General features: G+C 48.0%; 1 protein-coding gene across 1 annotated transcript in view; it reads left to right on the top strand.

Annotated features, from left to right (window-relative positions):
- FA2H (fatty acid 2-hydroxylase) overlaps nucleotides 1-18472 on the top strand; it is a 71158-nt gene that overhangs the window by 44666 nt on the left and 8020 nt on the right. The window contains exons 3-5 of the mRNA XM_035117884.3: nucleotides 13264-13406; nucleotides 14318-14424; nucleotides 17773-17945. Of these exons, the coding sequence (XP_034973775.2) occupies nucleotides 13264-13406; nucleotides 14318-14424; nucleotides 17773-17945 (423 nt within the window). The remainder of the gene's footprint in view (nucleotides 1-13263; nucleotides 13407-14317; nucleotides 14425-17772; nucleotides 17946-18472) is intronic.

Here is an 18472-nt window from a genome sequence, read left to right as displayed (position 1 = left end):
GCATTAGATTAAGTTGTCACTCGTTTGGCAATCATCCAGAAGAAACTGAGGTGCTTATTACTACCTCTAATTTGAATTTGTTTAACACATATCAAGCCAACCTATCATCTTCTTTAGATAATGTAACCATTTTAGGGTTGCCATATGTCCGGGAAAACCCAAACATGTCCTCTTTTGGGGGCCAACATGCCCATCTGGGCATATTTTTACATGTTAAAGGAAATGTCCAGGGTTTTTTTGGGGGGGGGGTGTCTCAGGCTGTCCTCTTTTTTGCTCTTCAAGATCTGGCAACCCTACATTGCTGACAAGTAAGAGGGAAGCCTTTGAACACAACTTCCCTTTTGCAAGGCTTTGATGTGGTTCTGTACGATATTCTCGGGCAGTGCCGGATTTACGTATAAGCTAAACAAGCTATAGCTTAGGGCCCCACTCTCTTGGGGCCCCCAAAAACGTTAAAGGAAAAAAACTTGATTGTACATTACCAAAATATAAGATAAAAAACAAGTAAAATAAAACCTATACATACAGCAACAGTGTTTTGCGTTCTGTAGGCTCCTATGATGTACCGGTAAGTAATGGGCCCTGCCTGCTAACCTGCTCCCTAAAATATCACTGGTTTGCTCATCTCTATATAAAGGTTGCATGGCAACATGTGCAAACGGCTTTAGATACCTATTAGGTCCATAAATTACCATATCATATATTCAATATAAAAAACAGTGACAATTTGTGGTTGACAAATTTGTGGTTGACAGCTGGACATATAAAGGGCCCCATTACCTTGAGTAGTTTAGGGCCTCATCAAACCTTAATCCGGCCCTGTTCTTGGGAGTTAATTGGAGAAATATTTATTTCTTTAGAACATTTTGGGGCAGCCAAAAAGTCTCCCAGAGTGACTTACATACACTCACTTCAAAGAAGACAGTCCCTGCCAGCAAGCTTGCAACTTGAAAAACAACCACAACACCCAAGGGGAAGGGGACAGTGAAGGGAGTGAAGGCGGGTGCGAATTCACACACTATTCTTCACAGGGAACTCTAGGAATAGATAAAAGATCAGTAAATTCAAGCGTGCACTGAACACAGTTTTCCAAATTTGAGCAGATCAAAAGGCTTTGCCCAACTCCTAGCAGAAATGAAGACTAGCTCCAGGTAATCCCTGTGAAAGAGGACACCCCGTAATAAAGCAACAGCCACAGTTGTGTTTTTTTTAATTAAAGATTTTCTTGATTTACAGAAATATATGCAATGTCTCTCGTAACATTTTTACAAATCGCTTTCATTTGTTGAGACGCTGGGAAGAAAGAGGGGGATAGTAGGAGATGGGGGGGTCAGGTGACGATGTATTTTACTTAATATATATGTGGTGGGGGGGTTGTCAGCGTCGCTTGTGCAGGTTCTCTGTTGTTCCCTTGTGTTCCTTTGGTGGTAAGAGAGGATGGGGTTGGCTTAGGGCAGGGGTCAGTAACCTTTTTCAGCCGTGGGCCGGTCCACCGTCCCTCAGACCTTGTGGGGGGCCGGACTATATTTTTTAAAAAATAATCAATGAATTCCTATGCCCTACAAATAACCCAGAGATGCATTTTAAATAAAGCACACATTCTACTCATGTAAAAACACCAAGCAGGCCCCACAAATAACCCAGAGATGCATTTTAAATAAAAGGACACATTCTACTCATGTAAAAACACGCTGATTCCTGGACCGTCCGCAGGCCGGATTGAGAAAGCGATTGGGCCACATCCGGCCCACGGGCCTTAGGTTGACTACCCCTGGCCTAGGGTATGGTTGTTCATTTGTGGTTGGCTGTAGTGGTTTTTGTTTTGTGTGTGAGTGGGGTGGGTGGGTGTTTTGGATCAGATTAGCCATATTGATTTGCATGCTGTTGGTGGATTTCTGTCATTGTCTTGTTGGGCTGTGTATGTGATAAAGGGGAGCCATACCGGGGTGAAGGCGTCTTCTTCTATTTGTCCCTGTGTCAGTTTCAGCTTATTGGTTAATTTTTCTAGTAGGGCTGTTTCCCATACTATTTGGTACCATTGGTCCAGGCTTACTCCTGACAGGTCTTTCCAGTGTCTGGTTATGGTGCTTCTGGTTGCGGAGAGTAAGTGGGTTATGAGTTCTTTGTAGTGTACTTGGGCATTATTGTCTTGGAAAATGTTTAGTAAGGCCAATTCTGGGGTCATTTCTAATGTTTGCTTGGTTATTTTACTTATTTCCCATATGGTTGTTGTAGCAGCAGCCACAGTTGAAAGAGCCAGCCTCACTTGCTTCCATGGCCAGGACAAAATTTGATACAGACCCACTTTAAACAGTCACAATGGTATCATGGTGCTTTAAATGTCTGGTGTGGATGTGGTCTTGATGTTTTGCAGTTTGTGACTTTGCATCTCTTAACTATGCCCCCCTCCCCTCTTAAAGGAGGTCCCAGCCTTTCTGATGCCTTTGAGGTTTCACCCATTTAGCATGCGCACAGCCACGCTTACTTTTCCTCCGCTTTTCCCAGGCGAGGTTCATGCATTAAAGCTCCATGACTGAATTTTGTTTTTGCTCTTGAGCTTCCCCCATGAAAACCTGCTCTTTAAAGCTCAACCAGAGCACAATTGGAAGAAAACTCAAACTGGCGTTTGCTCATCACTGAAGAGTGGGTTTCCTCGGAGAAAGCTCTCCGAGGGGGGAAAATACTTTGACATGGACCTTTTAAGTGTGGGCTTGTTCCTGGAAAGAGTGGGGCGAAAGGTAAGTGTCGATAAGCCCGGGCTTAAGGAGGCAGGGTCCGAATTTCTCTGGCAAGGTTGAGTTGAGTCCTCCATTACCAGTATATGGGGCAGATGGGAAATATGTTGTTGGAATAGGAATAGGAAAGATGAGGGAGTTTTGGCACAGAAACTGCTTTGGTCACCCTGTGGGACAGTGATGGCGAACCTATGACAGGCGTGTCAGACGTGACACGCAGAGCCCTCACTGCTGGCATGCGCCCCATTGGTCCATTGGCTGTCGTTGTCTCCCCCCCTTTGTTCTCCCGCTCCTCCTCATGCTAGCTTGTCTCCGCTGTTAAAACCCCGCTGTTTAAACCCGGATCCTTTTTTGTTGTTGTTGTTGCTGGTAGGCAGATTGGTTTTTTAACCCTTTCTGTGTTGTTTTTTCTGGCGCTTTGGCAGACGATGATTGGGTATAACAGCGTTCATTTTTTAACCCGTTCTGTGCTGGGTTTTTTGGCACTTTGGCAGACTATGTCGGTGCTGCGTGTTAGTTCCAGCGAAGGTATTATTCGTCATTTATTTCTCTTCTCTTCCCCCCCCCAAAGCACAGCAGCTTTGGGGCACCCCCCCCCCAAAGCAAAGCAACTTTTGCACCCCCCAAAAAAACCTCCAAAACTTTGGTCAGCAGCTCCCCCCAAAAAACACTTTGTGATAAATAAGGGGTTTTTGGTTTGGTTTGGTTAAATAATTAGTTTTTGGTTTATTAAATACAGTTATATATTACACTTATACATTTTTGTTATTTAAACTATAAATATCGTGAAGTTATGGTTTTTTTTCTGAGTTATGCTCGGTTTTTTGGCGAATTTTGACACACCAAGCTCAAAAGGTTGCCCATCACTGCTGTAGGATGACCTCAATCAGGAGAGAGGCATCTCTCCTCAAGCTCTCAGCAGCTTTCATTATCATTGGCCATAGTATCCTTCTGGAGCAGCTGTCCGAGTTACAGGTGGGTGGCACCATGTTGCGGCTGTGGTTCCGGTCCTGCATGGATGGACCAGAGGGTGTTGCTTGGGGAGTGTCCTTCAGCCCTGTGGAGCCTTCACTGTGGGGTTCACCAGGGTTCGATTTAATCCCCTATGCTGTTTAACATCTACTGTACATGAAACTGCTGAGTGGAGTTATACAGAGTTTTGGAGTACGTTGTCAGCAATATGCTGATGACACACAACTCTGCTTCGCCTTTACATGTGCAGGTGAGGCAGTGGATGTGCTTGTCTTGACATTGGTAATGGATTGGATTGTCTTATCTTAGTAATGGACTAGATCAGAACCAACAAATTGAATCTCAATCCAGATAAGACCGAGACACTGTGGGCGGTTGTCTAGACATGATGGCTGTGCGGTTGCCTGCCTATGATGTGGCTACACTTCCTCTGAAGAAGCAGATACATAGCTTGGGGGTACTCCTGGAGTCTTTGCTGTTGCTTGAGGCTCATGTGGCCTTGGTGGCATGGAGTGTCTTCCACCAGCTTGGGCTGGTGACCCAGCTGCACGCCTGCACGCCTATCTGGGCAGGAATAGCCCCTAACTTATGTTGTCTATGCTCTAGTAACCTCTAGGTTAGATTAGTGCAATGTGTTATACGTAGGGCTGCCTCTGAAGATGGTTCTGAAACTTCAGTTAGTGCAGAATTTGGTGGTAGGCTGCTCACCAGGGCAGGACGGTTTGAGCATATTACACCAATCCTGGTCTGACTGTTTTTGACCTACAAAGCCTTAAATGCCTCAGGACAGGAGCTTAATACCTCAAGGACTGCCTCTCTCCATATGAACCTACCCAGACCCTGAGATTATCATTTGAGACCCTTCTTCATGTGCCTCCTCCATGAGAGGTCTGGAGGGTGGCAACACAAGAACGGGCTTTTTCTGCAGTGGCTCCCCATTTGTGGATGGCTCTCACCAGGGAGATTTGGCTGGTGCTTTCATTATATACTTTTAGGCGCCTATTCAACCAGGCATTTGGCTGATTGACATCTGATGCCCTTTTAAATGTGTTGTGGGAGAGGGGATTATTGTGTTGGTTTTGTTCATATTTTTATTACGTATTTTATGTTTTTTATATTGTAACTAGCTGGCCCGGCCACGTCTTGCTGTAGCTCATCCCTGTGATTGCCCCCACCCTGTTCCGACCCATGACCTATTCTGCCCCCTCCCCCCCATCCCTGGCTCATCCCTGTGATTGGCCCCACCTTGTCCCGACCCATGACCTATCCCAGCCCCTCGGCCCAGTCTGCAAAGCCAAGCCGAGATGCTGTGGAGAGGGAAGGTTTCCTAGCTGCAGTACCGGTGTAGCTGTCGCTAGAGGGTGCTGTTTTGCAACCTCTCCTGTGCTCCCAGCATCCCCGGCTGTCTGAGTTTTGTGTTCGGGAACAGTGGGTTCTACCTGCTTTACCTGCCGTAGGTGTGACATTTATCTACGCAACCTGTATATGGTCATTCGCATATTCGCTTGGGACGTTGTGTCCAAATTTGAACGCAATCGGTCAAGCGGTTTCGGAGAAAAGTGGACACTAACCCACATGCCCAGTTTACATATATATATATATAGATTTTATGTTGTAAACCACCCTGAGATCTATGAATAAAGTGTATTATGCAAATAATAATAATACTAATAATAATAATACTAATACTAATAATAATAATAAACCAGGGGTGGCCAACTCCCAAGAGACTGCGATCTACTTAAAGAGTTAAAAACTTGCAGTGATCTACCCCCTTTTTGGGGGTTCAGGTCAAAGTTGTTGAGCTTTTTGGGGGAGGAGGAAGGCCCATTTTTAGGCATTCAGATCAAAGTTGTTGTTGAGCTTTTTTTTAGGAAGAAGGAAAGTGCCATTTTGGGGGGTGCAGGGCAAAAAAAATGAGCTTTTTATGGGAGCCAAAGTTATTGAGCTTCTTTGAGGGGAGCCAGTGATCTGCCAGTGATCTACCACAGGCGTCCAGTGATCTACTGGTAGATCATGATCTACGTGTTGGACGTGCCTGTAATAAACATTAGCTAGACCAATACTTCCTCTGCCCTTCCCTCCTGGGGATTTTAGTCAGCCTCCTACTGATCCTGATATAGTTGCCCCCTAACAGCTATCAGGACCCGTAACAAACTACAGCTCCCAGAATTCTTTGGGGGAAGCTGTGAGCACCATAATGTTTTAAATGCATGGGGTGAATGTGGCTTTGAAATGTCATGACTTACCTGAGTACCAGGAGGAGGCGGATAATTAGCAAGAGCAGAGTGATTCTTTTTGTAGCAACCTCTCAGCTCTTGTAAGCATCTCGCTCTTCCTCCAAAACGCCAGACTTCTCAAGATGCGACTGTCAAAGACAGGGGTCCCCAACCTACAGCCCCCGGGCCGGATGCGGCCCAATCGGCCTCCCAATCCGGCCTGCGACGACCCCCGCCGCCCGCTGCCGCCGCCCGCTCTTACAGCGCACGGCACGGCGACGATCTTAAAAATCGGCAAAAAATCGCCGAAAATCCTTTGTGCGCATGCGTATGGGCCTCTCCCGACCCAGAAGAGGTCATTTCCGATGCACTTCCGGGTCGGGGGAGGCCCATACGCATGCACACAAGCGATTTTCGGCGATTTTTCCCCCGCCCGTGTGCGTATGCGCATGCGCACAGGCGCGCACTCCCCCGCCCTCCGGCCCGCTGTGCGCGCACTCCCCTGCCCTCCGGCCCGCCGCGCGGTCGGCACGGCGGGCACCGGCCCACTGCGCGGTAAGTCTGGGGACCCCTGGTCAAAGATAAGCAACCCAGGTTCATACCATTCTCTTCCTCCCTTTTAAAGATGTACAGCTGTTCTGCTTGATTCTTGTCTGCAGCAGTTGTCATAGTATCTGCCCCTGGAGCATGGGTGGAACCTGGTTGAAACTGATCCTTATCTCCCCAGATGTTATGAAGCAGGCAGGGGAGGTATTAGCAAGCTCAGTGTTAAGGTGACATGACTGCTTTCCAGGCAGAAATGTTGCCACCCTGAATTCCATTGCAGCTTCAGAGGGCAGTCTTCTCCAAACTAGAATGACAGCTACATTTAAAATGACTTATTCCAGGGTGGTGCAGTAGTTGGTGTGTTGAGATCCCAACACAGCCACAAAGCCCACTGGGTGTCAAGGCTTGAGTCAGGCGTAGGTAAGGGCAGCTAGAAGAAACAACAAATCACCCAAGGCCGGTGAAGTTAAATCTTTATTCAAGGAAACACAGCTCAGGCCTAGTCATAGCTGTCAACCCCCAGATTTGAAGATGAGGAATCCTATGGGGCTGTCAACTCCCGGATATGAAAGTAAGGGCACTGGATAAGGGAATTTCCCGCAAAAAAGGGAAAGTTGACAGCACTTGGCCTAGTGGTCTCAGCAACTCTTCCTAGGAGGTCTTGCCCCGATGAAGCAGTTGTGAGGACTGAAGTTTCCTGCTTTCCCATCCCTCTCTAAGTCTCCTCTTTCCCCAGGTTTTCCCCATGCAGACTCAAACTGTGCCCAGCTAATCTCTGTTCTGCTCTTTCATTTCTCTGTGTGTTCTTGGATAAGAGGGGGAAGGGGAGCTGGTTGCAACAGGAGGGGGAGACTCCCTGGATTCTTCAGCAGCCTCTTGGCCGCCCTCCTCTCCAGCCTCTGCTCCAGCCTCAGAGCCTGAACTGCACTCTGCCACAGACCCTTTCTGCTCACTGAACCCTGTTGCCCCTCCAGCTTGCAACACCTCCTTCCCCAGCCTTCTCCCTCTGGCCACTCATCCTTGTCCCACCACCAATCCCCTGGCTCAGAGCCTTCTTCCCCTGGGGGTACCCTAGGGGTTTCCCTGGCTGGTGCCTCCCACCACTCCTCAGCATCCAGTCATTCCATGACACTGAGTGGCCTTGGGCCAATCACTCACTCCAGCCTAACGTACCTCACATTATTAAATGAGAGGCAATTAAATTAAATGATGAAGGGGAGAACCATGTACACCACTTTGAGCTGTGTATCTGGCTGTGTTGCACGTATGGGCGGAGGTAGGGAGGGGCAGTTGCCCCTCAAATCAAGTTAATCAATTGAAAATACTTAACTAACCGAGGTTCTGCATCCTGGCTACACCCATGGTTACACATCTGCAGCGTCTCCCCAAGGCCTGAAGCCTGGCGTGTTCCCTGCCGCAAGAGCATCATCGCAGAACAGCAAGAACCTTTCTGAGCAGGTCTCGTTTTAGGTCATGCCACTTGGCATGGAAGTTTCCAACTCACCTCAGGCACAGGCAGATCTTGCCCCAGATTCTCCTTTGCTCAGTAAATGTGGCAATGTGGTTCTCCGCGAATCCAGAGCAACTTGAGTTTCTTATGCCCTCTTTATCATCCAAATGAAGCACGCTAACACTTGCTAGAGTTCCGTGTGAGATTTCAGAAGAAGCTCTTCATTCTTCTTGGGAAGTCCCTGCTGACTAAACATTGGGCACCCTAATATCAATAGGATAGCGCTCAAAACCGTTGTTCTGTAATTGCATCATGGGTAGCATAGCATTGGGCATTTTGGGTATGCAAGTTCATAGTCCTGGCTTTGCTTGTTGCTTTTTCTTTAAACCGCATCATGTGCCTAGTACTCATGACTGGCCTGAAAATGTGTAGGCCAGTGGCAGCCAAACTTGGCCCTTCAGCTGTTTGCGGACTACAGTTCCCATCATCCTTGGCCACTGGTCCTGTTAGCTAGGGATGATGGGAGTTGTAGTCCAAAAACAGCTGGAGGGCTGAGTTTGGCCACAGTGCCTGCAGTCCAGTCTGTGCTGCTACAGCAGAGACAACTGGTAGGTTGAGGTTGGTCAGGGCAATATGGAGAGTTGGGGGGGGGAGTGTGAAACATGGTTGGGGGACACTAGTTGTGGGAGAGCTTGTTGTGTTTTTTTGAAATATGTAACTCAGTTGTCAGCTGTCTTGGAAGGTTTGGTATGGCAAGGAGGGTGTCGGAGCAACTTATGGAGTGTGGTAAGTGGGCATTAGTGGGGGGCAGCCTGATGGGGTTGAGGTAGTGAGGGGGCAATCTTTGTGCATTGAAAGGAGAGTTTGAAAATACAAGAGAAGCATTGCTGGATTTCAAATACTCCTGCTCTCCAGACTCTAGTACAGAGATTGGCAAAGAGAACTGGAGGTGAACAGATTGCTAGACACCATGAGGGGGAAAGATAGGAGGCGTGATAAAGGACTGGGAGAGGGTAAGCAGCTGGAGTTGAAACAGGAGGGCCAGCTTGGCCCCATGACAGTGCCCAGCCCCTTCATGGGGAATTTTGTGGGTGGTCAGGCACCCAGGGCCCCAGTGAGCCAGCACCTATGAGTTGAAGCAAGGGGGATTAGCTTGGAAATGAGCAGGGAGAAGCTTGCATTACAGGAGGGGGCGCATTAGAAGGCTTTCTGCAGTGCACTTCTCTTTATATATGTGAAATTAATCTATTTCTACTTATGAAAGTGAGATTGATGTAAGGGTAATAGTTTGGTTTCTTATCTGGCAATGTTATTAAATGTACTAATGATGTTGATTGCACTTTGATGTCTGATTAAGTCTGATGAAATCATTTGCTTAAATACACAAGTTATTTAAAGGAGTACGTTAATGGAGTGAACTGGCTTTTGCCATCAAGGCAGACAAAGTGACTCCTGCAGGGCTGGTGGCACTTGGGAGTCAAACCAATTAGCATTATTAAACCCAGCTGTACATGTAATATCCAATATTTTTCTTGAACTTATCAACCGTAGTGCTTGTGTTATTTCTTTCATTGAGCAAAGCCCTGTCAACCATGTGCGCCATTGTAATGGATTGCTGTAATTTCTGAACCAGGTAAATTAATTTTTAGTCCGCCAAACCCCTCTCAACCTGTCCTGTATTTTGCCCGACCAAAGGTGGCAACCCTATATGCAGCGGTTCTGTATGTGGTTCTCCACCCCGCTCCTGCCAGCCTGGTAGAAAGTTGATCCTGTGCAATGTGCAGTATAGGCTTGCCATCTGCTTATCTGGTGCAATAGAGCAGCTGGAAGAATGGGGTTTTGTTTGTGCTGTGTGGAAGCAATCCGCTCAGGACGGAAGGCAATAAATTTACAGCAGTATCGTGCCACTTTGAACAGCTGTGGAAAGCAAACCTGCTGGGTGTTGAGAGTGCAGCTGAATGGGACCCCACTGTGGGAAGCCTGAGGAAGGAACACCCCTTGCCACAAGAAGCAAGTCTAGACTGAGAGATGAGGAAGATGTTCCAGCTGCTCTGCTGTAGCCTTTGCTCTTCAGGTCCAAGATGCAAAGGGGATAATTGGGGGATCAAGGCAGGGCTGAGGATGTGCTTTGTTGTTTTTTAGTCGTTTAGTCGTGTCCGACTCTTCGTGACCCCATGGACCAGAGCACGCCAGGCAATCCTGTCTTCCACTGCCTCCCGCAGTTTGGTCAAACTCATGTGCTAGGAGGGGATTATCTATTCATTTAATACATTTATATCTCACCTTTCCTTCAAGGAGCCCAAGGTGGCAAACATGGTTCTCCCTTTCCCCATTTTAACCCCACAACCACCCTGTGAAGTAGGTCAGGCTGAGAGTGGGAGTGACTGGCCCAAAGTCACCCAGTGAGCTTCATGGTCAAGCAGCCATTTGAACCCAGATCCTAGTCCCACACTCTTAGCCTGTATACCACTACTGGCTCTCTGGTTACGGGGAGGCAGAGGGAGACATCCATAGATTTGGTGCCTGTCAGGCTGCCTTGGGACTGCAGTGGGTTTCTGCTGGTCCTTAACTGTATTGAGGTTCTCTCCACAGAAATGTAGAGTTGGAAGGGACTACAAGGGTCATCTAGTCCAACGGCCTGCAATTCAGCAATCTTTCGCCTGACATGGAGCTCATGTCCTGTCCTGGCTTGGTATTCAGATTCTTGGCTCAGCTGTTGTGATAATAATCTGTATTCCAAAATTCACTACAACTCCCAAATATAAGTGGGGTTACAGGTCACAAAGTCAGAAAGCACTGCAGAACTTGAGAGGACTTGGCTGGACAGAAGCAAAGACCCAAGTGCGCTCTCTCTCTCTCTCTCTCTCTCTCTCTCTCTCTCTCTCTCTCTCTCTCTCTCTCTCTCTCTCTCTCTTTCCCACCCACCCACCAGACTCCTCATTTGAAGAGCAGGACAGTCACCTTCGTCAAAGGTGTGGTCAAAGTCCTGAGGGTCATAGCCCCTTCAGGCCTTGGACAGAGGTGGAGACCATGAGGCAGGATCATTGTCAGGTTTCTCCTTCCGTTCCACTCACAGAATCCCATAAGTGTAAGTTGGAAGGGACCCCAAGGGTCATCTAGCTCAAACCCACCTCAATGCAGGAATCCTCCCCACAGCTGTCCCTGGGTGGGCTTGAACCACCAACCTTCTGGTTAACAGCCAAATACGTGACCCATTGCACCACCTGAGGGGTTGGCCCCAACGCTGGCAGAGGTTGGCTCTGGAGCAGCCTTGACCTGCTTGGGATATCAGATGACACTGAGTTGGCCTGTCCCTCTCAGCCCTTCTCGGCCCACTCAGCCCTTCCCCCAGGTCAGAGGTTCTTTGCCCTGCCTCCCGATCCCATAGGCCCCTCCCTGGGCCAGATGCCTCTCTTTCCCCAATCTCTTTCCACCAGTCCTCCTCCCCATCAAAACCGCCTGCCCAGACATTCCCACAGGATTAAGTCCTTGTGATCTGGGCTGGGCTGAATCCCAACACATTCCCATCTGCACCCGCCCCAGCACTCTGTGTTCTCAACCCCACTCTAACAGCTGCATGTGTCGGCAAAATGAAGAAATGAGTGAGGATTAATTCCTGCTGCACTGTTTGCAAGCCCCTGGCCCTCCCGGTGACAGACATTATCAGCCAATGCAGAACAGAGCCCCACCCTCTTGGCGATCAGTTGATGAAACTTACAACATCAGTAGGTTGGCAGGTAGACATGGTTTGAAAAATGGCCTCATGAGCCAAGATTGGCTCCAAGGCTGAAGGTTTTCCAGCCCTGTCATAGACTGAAAGGACAACTCATCAAGCCCTGCGTGAGATACTGCAGATATAGCTGGCACGTTAGTTAGAACTTATAAAGCAACAGATTCATTAGTGATTCATTACACTGCCAGTGTGAGAGTATGCAATACCATTATGCAATACCATTATTAGTATTATGTGTTACTCTGTTTTATTGCTGTTTTTTAAAGTTTGATACTTTTGCATCTTAAGATTTTGTAAGGTGCTTTAAGATGTTTTGTAAAAAGTGGTATCATTAAGGGTGGAAGTATTTAATGTTGGTTCTTTCATTTTCATTTTTTCTTAACTTACATTTTGCAGCAATTTGCTGGGATTTTTTCCCCTGACCTCATGAAAATTCCCTGGCATTTCAGTGTGAATTTCTCCTAATAAACACATTTTCGATGCATTTTCGATGTACTGAACACATTTTTGCAAGTGATTTCCCCTAATATAATACATTTTGCTAAACTCTTTTCAGTAATATGTGCATGTTTATGAATACCCTCCACTGATATGTGCATCTTTAAAAAGCATTGGAAAGAAATGTATTGCAAAATTTGGATAATTTCAAGGAATAGCTGTGTTATTATGCTTTGCATATTGTTCTAGAAAGTGTGGAGTTTACAAAAAATTTTTTGAATGTGTACTGAATTGAATGTTTCATCTATCTCTAATAATGATAATACTATAACCACTACCACCACCCCCCCAAAGGAAGAGCCAGATATTAGCTGGCTCTTCTGAGTCATTTCATCGACTCATAGAATTGTAGAACGGGAAGAGACTCAAGGATCATCTAATAATCCAACCCTCGACAATGCAGGGTTGCAGTTGTTGCAAGGTATGTGTCTGAACCCACATGTGTGTCCACCACTCATGTGTATTTATACACATGCTACCAAGAGGTTTTTTGCTAAAATTATGAATATGCGCATACCCTGGAGCTTAATTACAGTTTAAGCAGGCAGCAAATTCCTAACCATTCCCCAGCAGCCTACAGAAAGTGAGTGTGACCATTTTGCCATAGAACCCACACCAATAGCAAGTTAATAAATGGAGGGGGGAGGGGGTAGCTGCATGTGTTGGTTTCTTGAGAGTGTTGGGTTAGGATAATTAACTACGCAGTAATGGGATGGAGAAGTTCCTTGTTGCAGCTTGGAGAGCAAATTAACCACTGAATTTTTTTGGGGGGGGAGGGGGTTGTTGTTGTACTATTTTAACCAATGCATTCTAATGGATAAGGGAGAAGGGTTTTGAGACGAGCACTTCCTACAATCCCAATATTTCCATTGTTCTATTGTCTCTTCCTAGAGTTTCCTGCCTGTTTCTCATTTTGCTTATTCTGCTTAAATAATTCTGGAATTACAGAATGTGTGCACATCCCTGACTGTTGCATAACCCCCAAAGATGGCTAAAATCTGAGAGTGCTTCATGAGAAATCCCATGGCTCTGACCAGCCAGCTGGGGAGGTGCAAAGGCTGCTTGATCTTGCTGAAACCTCTGACTCTTTGCACTCTTTCTGTTCTCTAGGAGCTTGTGGACTGGCGTAAACCTTTGCTGTGGCAAGTGGGCCACTTGGGAGAGAAGTATGATGAATGGGTGCATCAACCGGTGGATCGTCCCATTCGCTTATTCCACTCGGATTTCATTGAATCTCTCTCCAAAACAGCATGGTGAGGCTCTGGGGTGCATACCCGGGAGCCCAAATCCGTCCTGGCAGGTGGAGAATGTTGGGTGAGGTTGTGTGGGTCATGTTGTGTTTCGGCTGTCGCTGGACAATCCTTGATAGGTGGTGCACCAAATCCACTGGTTTGGAAGGGGGCAGAACAGCTACCACTCAAGAGTTAGCCAAAGTGGTGCCCTCCAAACATTGCTCGACGATGACACCCATCATCCTTGGCTGTTCGCCACCCTGACTGGGTCACCAATAACATGTAGAGGCCACCACACTGGCTTCCCTCTGCTCTAATCCAACCTAAATCATCCACCCCAGCTCAGGATGCACCATTCATTCATCACTACAATTGGCTATATGGAATTAGGAGTGATACTAGAGAAGACATTATTCATCCAACTAGAAATGGTGTGCAGAGTTTTCACTGGGTGGGTGGGGGACTGCAGGCATTTGTGGGTGAGTGAGTGAGTGAGTGAGTGAGTGAGTGAGTGAGTGAGTGAGTGATCTGTATTGAGACCATGTTCTGGAGAAGACTTAGTCCTTTGCCCTCACCATAGTTCTGATATGGATCAGGAGGGCATTGTCATAGTTTAAGCTTATTGCTTGCTTTTTTTGTTTGTTTACAAAAGCAATTCAAAGCAACTTAACATAAATAGATAATGCATACATTAAAACCAACCAGTCAAAAACCTAATAACTCACTGATGGCTTTTGCTTTCTCTCTTTTTTGGGGGGAGGAGGGGAAACAATTGGTTGTGGGGCCTGCAGCTGGGAGAGAGAGACCTGCCTCCTCCTTCTCACCATCTTAGATTTCCCCAGAATTTGCAGGGCTCCCCAAAAGCTCTTCCTCCCTTGCCAGGAGACAGCTGACGTTATGAACCTAAACCAGTTTCCCCCTCTTCCTTCCAGGTACACAGTCTGTGCCGTCTGGATTCCGCTGGTGCTTTATCTCAGCTGGCATAGCTACACGTCGCTTGCGAAGGGAGAAACCTGGCTGTTTTCTACCTTCACAACAGGTGCCTACGCTCAATCCACCAGCCTCTTTAAACAATCTTCTCAGGCTCTGAGTGGGGAGAGGCAGGTCTGCATCTGGGCAATGGGGCATTAGGAAAAGGGGCATCTTTCAACTGGTGAGGCCAGTTTGCATCTGTGTCAGCTGAGGAGCAATCCTGCCTGGGAGCCGTGCCCTGAGCTCGACCTCTCTGTTTCCCATGGAGAGGAAAGGCAGGATGAAGCCCTATTCATGGTGGGCCAGCAAGACAGTGCATCTGGGCAATTGTGTAATGGGGGAAATGGGGGAAAGGCCTTCTGGTTGTTGGGAATGGAGGGAAGATAAGCGTATGCCCCTTTCATGGGCTGCACACATGCTTCAGCCTTTGAAGCACTGTGTTTTGGTTTTTTTTTGAAAGCCCTTTTGTAGGGATCACATTGCAGGCGCCCATACTTGCATTCAGGCACCATGAGCAGCTGCTAAATCTTTGCCATGTGTACACATGGAGGGGGTGCCCTCTGTGGCTGGCACACATTAGTTTCTTTCTGTTGGAGCAATCCAGGATTGATCCAATGTTTTCCCCTTTCAGTGCCCCCAGCACACATGTCCTGAAAGTTTATTGCCGTACCAACAGCACAGGCTGAGTTAGTTAAAGTGTACTCAGGCTATGCTCCAAGGAGGCAACTTTGACTACATTCCTCCTTGTGGCTGGGTGGTGAGGGCGGGAGCACTCTGGGTTCTGTCCAGCTAGTGCCTACTTAATGGTCCCGAGTCAGCCATGCCTATTAATTTCAGCTGGTCTGCTCCCGAGTAGGAGTTACATTGGGTGCAACCCTCTGTATGTGTCCCGAGGCTTCCTTTCCTTGACCATGCAGGGAACTTCGTGACCACATCTCCCTTTTCTTTTCTCAAGGCACTCTTGAGGATGCTCAGGCGCTGACGGACATGGCTAATTACTGGCTATGTGATTTGCTGCAAGGCACCCAGAGCATAGTATGTTCGGAGTCTCCCTGCTGTGACACCAGGCAGGCGGGGAACATCACACAGTTTGATTTATTCCACGAGGATTGCAAGGCAGTATTTGTATCAGAAGCCCTACCTCATGCCACCACCTCAAAATATCTGCAGCGCAGCCTCCAGGCAGGTTTCAGCAGCAATAATTGGGAGTCAGGAATGGAGAAAGCGGCTATTGTCCCAAGTAGCTCCCTCCGCCTCCATGCCACCCACAGTGGGCCCTGCACAGAGAAGGGCTTGTGCTGAGCCAGAAGCCTGAATCTCGCTCAGTCAGACTCCGGCTTGCGGCACCTGCAGTCTGAGGCGCATGGCCTCCCCCCTTGTTCTCGACTGGCTGGCTGTCTTTCTTTTCCAAGGGTGCCATTCTGTGCCAGCCTAGGCTATTCCTTGGGGAGCGGGGGAGCTTTCTGTTTTCTGCTCCTATCAGACCCAGCCAACAGTAATAATGCCAGCAGGCTGGCACAGCGTTAAAACAAACATTCGGGACAGATAAAAGAAAGTACTTCTCCGCGCCGCACATAGGTAAACTATGGAACTCACTCCCTTATGAGGACAGTGGTGGCCACCAACTTGGATGGCCGTAAAAGAGGACTAGACAAATTCACGGAGGAGGAGAGGGCTGTCAATGGCTACTAGCCATGATGATCCTGCTCTGCCCCCACGGTCAGAGGCAGTGATGCTTCTGAATGCCAATCACAGGAGGGGAGAGGGCTCTTGTGCTTGAATCCTGCTTGCTGGTTTCCCACTGGGGCGTCTGCTTGGTCCCTGGGAGAACAGGATGCTGGACTAGATGGGCCATTGGTCTGATCCAGCGGGCTCTTCTTAAGTTCTTACATTCTTATTCCCACTTGGATCCTCTGGGGTCTTGTGCGTGGGGTGTTCCCACCCTCAGATTTTTCTCAGAGGGAAAGGTTTGGTGAAAGGATGAGACCTATATCTTCCAAAGCTCTTGGAACATGCTCAGGGTATAACAATTTTGTATAACTTCGGCAGCACAAGAACGGGCCTTCTCTGCAGTGGCTCCTCCATTACACACCTTTAGGCGCCAGGCAAAAACGTTCCTTTTTAACCAGGCCTTTGGTTGATCGGTTTGACATCCTATACCCTTTTTAAATGTGGCTCTTTTCTGGGGGGTGTTATTGGGTTGTTGTTTTTCTTCTGATTACATATGTTGTGATCTTTTCTGTGAATTGCCCTGAGACCTCCGGGTTTAGGGCAGTATATAAATTCAATAAACAACAACAAGAAGATTCCTTTTTTTTTAGTGGAGAGAGAAATCTTTGCCCTCTTTCTGATTTGCCTTTGATGACCATGCAAAGTAGCCAGTAAGATTCAGCTACCTGATGACATGGACCCAGGTGGCGTTGTAGGCTAAACCACTGAGCCTAGGGCTTGCTGATCAGAAGGTCGGCAGTTCGAATCCCTGTGATGGGGTGAGCTCCCGTTGCTCGGTCCCATCTCCTGCCAACCTAGCAGTTCGAAAGCACATCAAAATGCAAGTAGATAAATAGGAACCGCTATAGCGGGAAGGTAAACAGTGTTTCCATGTGCTGCTCTGGTTTGCCAGAAGTGGCTTTGTCATGCTGGCCACATGACCTGGAAGCTATACGCCGGCTCCCTCGGCCAATAATGCGAGATGAGCGCGCAACCCCAGAGTCGGTCACGACTGGAGCTAATGGTCAGGGGTCCCTTTACCTTTTACCTTACCTGATGACATTTGAAGGCATCTCACAATGAGGGGTTGCTCTCTATCTCAGTGTTTCTCAACCTTTTTTGGGCCACGGCACACTTGTTCCGTGAAAAAAATCACGAGGCACACCACCATTAAAAAAGTTAAAAAATTTAACTCTGTGCCGCCCTATATTATAATTATGACTGTAAGAAACACTTGCCAAATATTGCTTTCCGGCGTGTCAGTGTTGTGTATTGGCGGCCGCCAGGCTCGTTTGCACTGAGCTTTGGGAAAGAGGAGGAGAAATATTGCTTTCCGGTGGGTTAGTGCAGTATATTGGCGGCCGCCAGGCACGTGACAATGCAAATCGCCCTTCCAGTCGCCGCACGTCGCGGCACACCAGCCAGCGTTTCTTTTGAGAAACGCTGCTCTATCTTCACTCTAGCAACTTTGGTTGGGTAGGGGGAACAGTGCACACACACACACCCCAAAGAAGGTGGCATCCTCAGCACACAGAAAAATCGAAATGACAACCCCTGGGCTGGCAATGTTGGAAACTGGCTGCTGGGCTGAATGGGGCTGCATTGGGTGCTGTGTTGATGTCCTTAGAGCAAGTCCTCCTCAAGGACTGAGGAGGTCCAGACTGCAGGGCTTGCTGACCTCTCATCTTCCCTCCCTGCTGTGTAGCATATTCCATCCGTGTTCACAAGGCCTGGTTCCCGTTGCTCTTCATTGTGGGGATGTGCATGTGGTCCTTAGTCGAATATATCATCCATCGCTTCATCTTCCACATGAGTCCGCCGGCCAACAACTATTACCTGATCACACTGCATTTCCTGCTCCACGGTCAGCATCATAAGGTAAATGGGACCCCACATGAACTAGTAGCCTCTTGGGGAGAACCTTCCCGAAACTGATTTGGACTACAACTCCCATCAGCCTTGGCCAGGATAACCGTGTTCCCTTGGCCAGCATGGCCATCATGGAGCCTTTCCGACAGGGGCTGATGGGAGCTGTAGTCTGAAACAGCCAGAGGGCACCAGGTTGGGTGAAAGCTACCCTAGATGGATGGGGGTCCCTTTACAAGGTCAGAACCCACAGGGCTCTGTTGTAAAAAAGCTGGGGGGAAAGAGGCTGTCACTCGGAGCAACAGCCTTCCTGAGCACTGAAACCACCGTGTGTGGCAAGGAACTCCAGACTGAATTCAGCTACCCCATGCAAATGAATGTGGTCTATTTTGCAAGGTGAGCCCTTGTCTCCTTCCATGGCATGTGTGGGGAAACCTCTAGGCCAAGGGCTGCAAGAGGCCTGCTAGCATTATGAATTTGGCACACAAGAGGTTTAGCTTTTTTGAGAACAATCAGAAGTCTATTTTAGGTCTCTTTTT

This window comes from Zootoca vivipara, chromosome 6 (assembly GCF_965207765.1).
Source record: "Zootoca vivipara chromosome 6, rZooViv2.hap1.1, whole genome shotgun sequence".
NCBI lineage: Eukaryota > Metazoa > Chordata > Lepidosauria > Squamata > Lacertidae > Zootoca > Zootoca vivipara.
This window is presented reverse-complemented; position numbering and strand designations above follow the sequence as displayed.